The sequence below is a fragment of the Pinus tabuliformis genome, chromosome 8 (assembly GCF_031772625.1).
Source record: "Pinus tabuliformis cultivar Carrire ecotype Pingquan chromosome 8, CPIR1, whole genome shotgun sequence".
Classification (NCBI taxonomy): domain Eukaryota; kingdom Viridiplantae; phylum Streptophyta; class Pinopsida; order Pinales; family Pinaceae; genus Pinus; species Pinus tabuliformis.
The window spans coordinates 1,127,763,275-1,127,773,290 of record NC_142294.1 but is presented as its reverse complement, the minus strand read 5'-3'; the positions used below and the strand labels follow the sequence as shown (position 1 = coordinate 1,127,773,290).

At 40.4% G+C, this 10,016-nt stretch overlaps 1 protein-coding gene across 1 annotated transcript; it reads left to right on the top strand.

Moving 5' to 3' along the window:
- The first annotated feature begins 3,331 nt into the window (after positions 1-3,331).
- LOC149239312 (replication protein A 70 kDa DNA-binding subunit A-like) lies at positions 3,332-4,804 on the top strand. Its single transcript, XM_089369824.1, has 2 exons — positions 3,332-4,396; positions 4,514-4,804. The coding sequence occupies exons 1-2, from the start codon at positions 3,332-3,334 to the stop codon at positions 4,802-4,804; spliced, it is 1,356 nt and encodes a 451-aa protein (XP_089225950.1).
- Positions 4,805-10,016: the final 5,212 nt, after the last annotated feature.

Genomic DNA, 10,016 nt, shown 5'->3' with positions numbered 1-10,016 from the left:
GAAGAAGCCAAAATGATCAATAGTAACATCAAGAAGGATGGGTGGGAAGCAGCTCGTGCAGGATTGATGACATTGCCCAGGCGGAGGAATGTCATGCACAATGAGATCGAAGATTGGCTTCATAACAACAAGCACAATCTCTCTAGAGAAATCATGACAATGTCGCGGCAACATCTTTACCGATACCTTGTCAACCAGCACAAGCTCATTCGCAGAGCTGACCAGCCACAGTCGCCCCAACAATAGGTACTCACTTTTTATCTTTTTTGTTTTTTGATAAGTATGCTTTTGCTTAAGACACTAGGAGATATGAACCCCACTTCATAATACAGGACAATACCCACTTTAACAGGAAGAGTGATTTGAACTTTGTACCTTTACCAACTGATCATGCAGTAATACCTTTAATCTCAATCTAATTCTGAATTTTCATTTATATGGGTGTACTACAGTTCTGATTTTCCATTTATTTGGATGCGGCGTAATTCTGAATTTTCATTTAGTTGGCTTTCATAGGATAGATTTATGCCTTTTCTTTTCCAAAATTTCCAAATAATATGTCGTGTGAAACCCAAAAGATATTTCCCCACATTTGTGGAAGGCATCTCGTGTGCCAAATACAGAGGGGTTTGAGCTAACTGAATTACCAGCAACATTGGCCGCAGCTGGTTGAGCTAAATGGTAGATTATGTTTTTATCAACAACCGTTCTATTATTTTTTCAACTCTTTGTGTGGTCATGGAAGTCCTCTTTTTGGTCTTTTTGGTCTTGTGCAACTTAAATCTATTTCAATTTCCAGGTTTTTATATTGGCAAGTTTTTGCAGTTTTTTTAAATCTGATTTATTAAATTTTTTAATAGGCAATTTTGAAATTGTGTTCTCATAATTGAGTGATTTAGTCAGATGGGTTAATTTGAGTGGTTGAGTGCTTTAAGCTTCTTGCACAAAGTTTTTGGGTAGATCCCAGCTTGGCTGTCTCTGTTGCATGCCTCACTTGATATCTCTACCAGGTCAGGTACTATAATTTATTCTACCAGGTCAGGTACTATAATTTATTTTGATGAATTTATATTATGTACCATCTGCAAAATGCAAGAGAAAGTACCTGAAGTTTCTCTATGAGTTTTTCCAAAAAAACATAATTGCATTAAGAGAAATGAGGTGCACTCTACAATTAATGCAAAAGATTTATTGCTTCTGTGACATGCATGCATAAACCAGGAAAAAAACTGATCGAAAAAGCAAATAAGGTATATCACATATATCATGTGCATACATAAACCAAGATAAAAGTGTTGACCAAACAAACAAAATAAATGGGCATATATCCATCATAACCTATATACTTTAAACATTGAAAATTTTGTGTAGAAGCTTTTTTAGATCTCTTTTTTGTGGTTAAGATATTTAAGAAAACCTTCGTACTATTCGCCTTGCAGGCATGTAAAGGACAGACTCAGTATTGCATTCCTAAATTTGCACCTTCTGTTCTATTTAGGTTTGAAGCTATTTTGCGTAGACACTGCCTTCTTAAATGAAAGGTTACTTGTCAGAAAACAGTTGAGGATAAATTTTGTGTAGAAACTGTTGAACTTTCCATAAGAAAGCAAAACAATGAACACTTTGCAGAAAGCGAAAGTCAAGGAAAATCATTCTAACACATATAGTGGCAATTTAACTAAGTTCCTTGAAATTAAGAGTTATTACCTTGAAATTAAGAGTTATTTGAGGAAGCAATTTGCATGTAATGCTCTGTATCGGTGAGAATATGTTTTCACTTGTGCTATAAGTAATGTGTTGAGCTGATTTGGAGGACTCCGGGTGTCACTAGGACCAACAAAATAATACCCATGGTGCCTTGATTGCCAGTGTATATGCCTGCAGCCATGCTAGAACTTTTACTTTCACATCAAGTTGATGTAATTCCATGTTTATTAGGCACCAATATGTTCTCACCATGGCTTGGGAGGTCTGTACTAGCTGCTTAAATTTTTTTGAACATTACCTGCAGGCTGCTCCCTATTTTGTTCAGAGGCATATTTTCCTGTTTTTCCAGGGCACAGCTAGGGCTAGAATTTGGTCACCTAAGAAATATGGTGTATCGCAATGCAAACACAAATGGCAGACAACATTTGTAAATGGATAACCAAGAGATTTTTCTTCCAACTTTCCCCCTTACAGTACGGGGCTTAAGTTGAAACGATTTTAAGTAGTTTCAATATCATCCTCACTTAACACCTGTTCTGTCAGCGCATTTGTTATTCCCTCACCCCTACTTTCCTCTGTGGTGAACATGTCTCCAACATCAACATTTGCTGGTTTTCAAGGAGAACACAGTCCGTAGTAGGGGCATGTTCTCATGATCTATCTATTTATTGGGCTGAGGCTCCTCCCTATTTCTCTTCAACACATGTCATTCACCTCTGAATTCTGCATGTGTGGTGCATAAGAAACTGACATACTAACAACACCAATAGACAAAACATGGTGTGAGCACACATTTTTAGAGCAAATTTCCATGGTCCACACCTAAGGATAGGTAGGAGGCGAGGTCATCGGAAGCCCTTCATTTCAGTGCATGAAATTACATAAGTTAGCAAGGCTAAAATTATATTGAAACTGCCCACATCCTTTCCCCTTTCACATCATACTCCATTTGCCTCTTTTTAACTTTGTACAAAAAGAAAATGGGAATTGATTTACTCCTCTTCTCCAGATCGCTGCATTTAGATGGGTTGGCGAAGCTGCAAATAAATATAAACTGCCCATCAACATTTAGCCTTCTTAGATTAGATTCCGCATTCATGTCACATCTTCTTTGACTAGAATTCTGTATTGTGGTAAAATTGATGAATTGCAGGTACTCTTATCACAAGAAAAAGAAACCTCTTGTTCTATTATGGAGACAACCTTGACACCGAATGCCATTCCTCTATTGCTGAATGGTTGCACCGAGATTCAACCACTACTTCAGATAATCGATGTAGGTTCCGTTACCTCATTGAAAACAACATCCTCGCACTTCCACATTACTCTATTTGATGGAGCACATCAACATAAGACTTTGCTACCATCCGCATATGGCCCACAAGTTGTCTCTGGAGACATCCAAATTGGATCAATAATTCTGCTCAAAAAAGCAGCTTGCACAGTGCTCCAAAACTCCTCGTAAGACCCACCATTTGAAATCACCCTCTTTTACTTTACCCGCCTAGCCGTTTTTTGCAACAAAAGAAGGAAAATGCAATCTTTATTAATTCATTTCATACTTGTTTACATAAGGTCCATCTGAGTCGTCGAGCTTGAAGTTGTGAAGTGCTGAGCAGTGTTGATGAAGGACACATCGACGCTGCAACATGCACAGGCGGGTTCAACCCAATTTAGCTCTTTGTCAGCTGAAGATACCTTGCCCTCTTTAGTTACTCCACCACCTACGGCAACAACTACAACAATTCCATTCACGGCACTCAACCCTTACCGAAAGTATTGGTCTATCCAAGGTAGAGCATCTGCGAAGACATCATTGAAGGCATACAACAATGTGCGAGGCTCAGGAAAAGTTTTCGGATTTGACCTTATCAACCGTGATAAGGAAGAGATCCACCTTTCTGCATTTGCTGAACTGGCCGAATCCCTTTACAATCTAATTCAGGTTGGGCAACTATACATTGTATCAAATGGCACAGTAAGAGAAGCAAATCCAAACTACAACCATCTCAAGAACAAATGGGAGATTTACTTGTCTGCTGCTTCCATTATCAATCCATGTCCTACAGATGATCCAACGTTTCCCTACCAAATCTTTCACTTCAATAATATTGCTGAAGTAAGAAATGCAACTCCAAATACAAATGTAGATGTCATTGGTGTTGTTACTTCCACGTCACCTGCATCAACAATTCGACGAAAAGATGGAAGTGAGACATTAATGAAAACACTCATACTAAAGGACATGTCGGGTTTTAGCATTGATGTAACATTATGGGGAGACCACTGTGACTATATTGGACAACATCTTTCTGAATTCTACTCTTTTGACAACCCACCAATTCTTGCAATCAAAGGAGGCCGCGTGTCTGAATTTAATGGCACCACAATAGGGACAATACCAACGAGCACTCTCACAATAAATCCACAGGTTGAAGAAACTCAACAACTACATGCATGGTTCCGTGAAACCGGCTATAGCTCTTCTTCTCCATCTTTGAGTAGAAACTATGGTGTTGCTTCGAAACGTGCCCTGCCACGAAAGACGTTTCATGAAATTGCTTGCATGCAGCCCTCTGATAAAGCGGTCTGGGTTTCAGTTCGAGCAACAATTACTGCTCTTCATATGGATGACTTCTACTTTCTAGCATGTCCACTAGATTTCAATGGCAAACAATGCATGAAGAAGGTTGTGGAGCATTCTAACAATATTTGGCATTGTACAAAATGTAACGGTGACTTCCCAGAATGCGACTACCGTTACAAACTCAAAATTGAGCTACATGACCACACCGGGAATCTACAGAACGTCACAGTTTTCAATGATGCAGGGAACGAGCTCATGGGCATCACGGCTAAAGACTTGTTCCTACTTTCTATCAAACCAACTGATCTACAAGAAATTTGTGGCCGGACTTCAGGGCATCGCTTCCAGCTAACACTTTCCATTAAAACAGATTACTTCAACGGTGTTCAACGCTTGCAACCAATACTGATCAATTCAGAGGAAATTCAATATGCCTCTCCATGCAAGGAAGTGCTCACTGACATTCAAGCACTATCCGCTTCAAAACTTCCTATTGTTCACCGCATGTGAAATTTTTATTAGGGCTTCATCTACCACGCCTGTTTGTACATAAAGAAACATTCCCACACAACTAATTGTCTCATCTTTGTAAATTACACACCCATGTTATTATGATGAAACCTGTAGTTTTCATTGCAAATACTCTCTTCCAGTCATTCCAACATATGTATGTTTGCCATTTACATTTTACGTAATATAAATATCAACATTTGTAAAGAGTCACTATGTGTCTCGTTCGTTCTCTACATGCTAGACACTGATCCCTTGCTTGCTAAGCTATTCATTTTATCGCTCAAACATAAGAAACAAAAGTTTTTTAAAGTAAAGGGAACGAAATATTTTGATTCTTGTTTCTCTCCTCTCAATGATAGATACTGAAATAACATATTGCATTCCTAATTGCATGTTTTCCCTTCTACCTAATCTACCTATCTTCACCGATGTTGAACTAAGAAACATTTAAATCTATGTTCAAAATATAATGTTCCAATTTCACAATGGATGTGCACCCAATAAAATGAGATACCAAACATGCACTACTTGTTTACGAAAACTAACAACTATTACTTGTACTTGTTTAGATATGCCACCAAACAATCAACTTGCGGCCAAAAACAAGCGGCGGCGTATTCTTTATGCACAACAAAAGGATCGAATAAATGCACGACGTCGACTACTTTATGAACAACACAAAAACCCTACTACTTCCTCTACATCCTTCCCACCTCAAATGCTCTCCCACCTATACAAACCAACCCAGCACACGTTCATCATATCCAATATAACCCTCCCCTTAACGAAGAGCACCGTCGCTTTCGAGAAAGGATTGATGGACTTTCTACCTTGCATGTTTGCACAACATGCAAGGAAGCATACCCAGGAATGAAAACAAAGCTCTTCAACAATAGACTCTCTTGTTTTCGCTGTGCGTCATCTAAATCGACCAATCGTTTTTCTGAACTGAACAACATGGACCCTGGAGAACAACCCTATGTCCTTCACCAATTAACCCAAGTTGAAGAAATGCTCATCGCACGTGTCAACCCCATTCTACAAGTCACTCATTCCCGTGGTGGTCAATATAAATATAGTGGCCATACAATTAGCTTCCCTCAAGATATTACCAGTATTGCCAAATACTTACCCCGGATGCTCTCTGACTTAGACATCCTCATTGTGAAAAGGCAGAATCCATCTGAAAAGGCTTACAAATTCTACGTTTGCAAATCACGTGTCCTTGCAGCCCTTGAATACAAAATAAAATATGACCCTTACTACCGTGATGTTCAATTGAATTCATCTACAATTTCTACACTGCCAGATCTCCCTACAGACATTTCTTCTCTTCTCCACAGTGTAACCACCTCCTCTTTTGAACCCCAACAAACCACTACTGATTCCACTTATAATCCTGATGATGTCATGCTACCTCCATTAGAAATCCAACCCTCTTCTTTTGTTCCAGTCCTCCCAAATTCATGTACCGAGCGTGACCACATTTGTAACTATTTGCACTCGACCCATTCAAGTTCAACAAGCTCTATCGATTGGCCTCCAATATCTCCAACCGCTATAAATGAATACAACACCATCGGCCTCCTTGCCATGGCATTCCCCACACTCTTCCCTACAGGCATTGCAATGATCATGCAACCAAGACTTACAAAAGTTGAAATGCATGAATATGCTTTGCACTTGCTTCACTACCATGATAACCGCTTTGGCCAACACCCAAGATTCCACTACTATCTTTATAACATTCTAATGCGCCACCGTAGCCAAGCAACAGCCAGTGTCTTCGTGAAGAAGTACATTGAGAACAACTTGCCAACAACGGTATTAGACCTACGCCAGTGTCTTCATGACTCTCCAGATTCAAGATTGCCAGAGCAAATAATGAGGTTTGGGTCAGCTCTACGAGGAACACGGTCTTTCTGGAACAAACGCCGATCTGAGATGACTGACATGATCACACAAATAGGAAGCCCAACATTCTTCTTCACTCTCAGTGCAGCTGATACTAAATGGCATGACTTGCACACGATCATGCCCACAAGTGTTCATTCCACTCCAGTCAACCCCTTCCAATGGAAAATCCAAAACATAATTAAAAACCCACATCTAACAGCACAATATATGCATTGTAGATTTACAATTTTCCTTGAAGAAATCCTTCAAAAAGGCCTCCATGCAACCGACTACTGGTGCAGGTATTATTTAATATCCATATCCCTCTACGTTAATTTTATACATTGCATATACATGTATTAACTGAATGAACCCTTCATGTTATATTCAGATACGAATGGCAACATAGAGGATCCGCACACATTCATGGCTTCCTTTGGCTACAAAATGCACCAGACATGGACACACTTGATTGGGACAATGCATTGGAAGTTGCTAATGCACAGAAATATTTCGACCACTACGTCACTGCTTGGAATCCACGTCAGGCAGAACACCGAACTATTCCGCTTCACCAGTCAACAATTCGTAACCCGTGTTTCCTTGACACAGCAGCAATATTCGCATCCAATCAATTTGAAGACTACACAGAGCTTGTCAACTGCGTCCAACGGCATACAAAATGTCATGAATCTTCCTGTCTTCGTAAGAAAGACAATGTGCTTAGCTGCCGATATGGAGTACCGTGGGAATTGAAGTCCACTTCTTCACTTTTCATTGATGATAAGGGTCATAAAACCTATGTCCCTGCTCCCAATGATGAAAGATTGAATATTCACAACGCAGATCTACTCTCTATTTGGAGAGCAAATGTTGATTTCCAACCAGTCCTTTCTCGCCATGCTGTATTGAAATATATTTCAAAATATGCAGCAAAAGCAGAGACAAGATCTGAGAGCTACCGTCAAATGCTATCGCGACTATCACAAAGTGCCCTTCCAAAAGCACCTACTAGTGGTGTCATCCGGAAACTCCTTACAGAAACCATTGCAGATAGAGACATTTGTGCACAAGAAATATGCCATATGTTACAAAAGCTACCTCTCTCTCTTTGCAGCCGTACATTCCGTTCTTTGAATGTCAACAGGACTGTTTTCAAACGTGTTTCGCAAGATAATGAAAATCCTGGTTCGACACCAAACTTTATCGTTGCGTATATGAACAGGCCTGCCTCACTAGAAGCACTGCCCCTCCTTGAAGCTGCTCGCTCATGGTCATATTCTTCCCAAAGGAGAAGCAACCACTGGAAACACATATTTCCCCCAATGATTGTACATGTCTTGCCCCATTACAATGTCATTCCTTCCTCTACTAATCCTTCTTATGCCACCTTCTGTTGGAGTGAATTACTCTTGTATTTCCCCTTCCGAACACTCCCTGATGATATCGGTTCAACTGATGCAGAAATTATTGCACACTGGGAACAAAAACAGGGTGCATATACACCATGGCATGTCCATCGCGAACCCGAAAACCCACAAAGCCCACCTACTGAAGATCAACCTACACCACACACCCCCCCTGATTCCATTCAGATGGATGAATGGCAAATCCTCTCTCAACTACACCCAGGTTACAATATTGCAATTGATGACCTCGACATGATTGGCCACCGTGACTTCGATGTCAACCACAATTGGTCACAAAATACTATCCCTCCCCCCTTGTAAGAAACTGCCATCAATTTCATTGAATTGAACCGCTCACCCATTCAAAACCAACATCAATCAGTTTCCAACCTTCTCCATGAGCATACATTATCCCCTACCCAAAGAATAGCTTTCACCGCTGTTTTTTCACACTTCAAAACCCCTTCGCCAAAAACCCCACGGAAGATCGTCGTACAAGGAACAACTGGCACAGGAAAATCCCATTTGATTAAATGCCTTCACCAAGCATTTGTGGAAAACTCGCCAGCCAACAAAAACCCTTTATTGTTACTTGCACCAACCGGCGTTACAGCTTTCAACATAAATGCCCTCACAATTCATTCTGCCCTTCATATCCCTATCCAGACAATGCATCCTCTCGAAGGCTAGCCGCTCCTACACCTGCAAGAGCAACTCTGTCATGTAGAATACATCCTCATTGACGAAATGAGCTTCATTGGTCCAAAAATGCTTTCTCGCATTGACGATCGTCTAAGAGAGGCATTCCCTCTTCATCGGAATACACCATTTGGTAATCGCTCAATTATCCTTGTCGGAGATTTAGGCCAACTCCCACCTGTAAAAGACATTCCTTTATATGCTGGGACATCGCGTGGCACTGCACTTTGGCGCAGCTTCGACATATTCATAACACTTTCAACCGTTTTCCGTCAACAAGGAGCTAGCTTGTCCCACGTTGATTTCCGGCAAATACTTGCAAATCTTAGGAATGGAATATCTACACTTGAAGATTGGCAACATCTAATGTCAAGAACAAGTTCCTCTCTTACACCTGAAGAGAAATGCTCATTCAGCGAGTCCATGCACCTATTCGCAACAAACAACGCAGTTGTCTTGCATAATAAGAAAATGCTCAAACAATTGAACATCCTAGTAGCACTTTGCTCTGCGGAACAACAAAGACAAAAAAATCCTACTACAACAGAAGATGAGCACCTACCTGCAAAGGTGCTCTTATGCAATGAACAAAAAGTTATGCTCACCAGCAACTTATGGGTACATGCAGGCCTTGTCAATGGCGCGCTTGGGAAGGTCATCTCAATATTTTATTCAACTGACTCAAAGCCCCCAGCATTAGCATCCTTTGTGGTTGTTGACTTTCAACAATACAGAGGCACACCGTGGGACATTTCACACCCAACATATGTACCCATTCCTCCCATCACAAGGGGTACACGCCGTCAGATACCACTTCAAATGGCATGGGCTTTAACGATACACAAGTCACAAGGAATGACATTAGACAAAGCAACAGTGGACATCGGGACCAGAGAACGCCAAGGGCTAACATTCACTGCAATTTCAAGAGTGCAGTCACTATCGGACATACACATCAATCCAGCATTCCCATTCTCCCGCATTGCACAAATGCACAAGAATCCATATCTTAAGCGTAGACAGTAAGAGGAATCATTCCTTGCATCAAAATCTATCCAGGATAATACACTTTAGCCAATAATACAGCCTGCCTTCCAGAATTACCCACATGGTAAACACCAGTCACTACATACAGAAGTTTCACATAGATTTCTTGCTATTACATTTAATTTCATATGATTTTAAACTCATTTGGAATCGTTTAA

Bases quoted from the DNA above. Each gene is read 5' to 3' on its own strand.
- LOC149239312 (XM_089369824.1), top strand. From the start codon at position 3,332: ATGAAGGACACATCGACGCTGCAACATGCACAGGCGGGTTCAACCCAA. The intron at 4,397-4,513 runs GTTGTGGAGCAT...GGGAATCTACAG, and splicing joins GCAAACAATGCATGAAGAAG to AACGTCACAGTTTTCAATGA.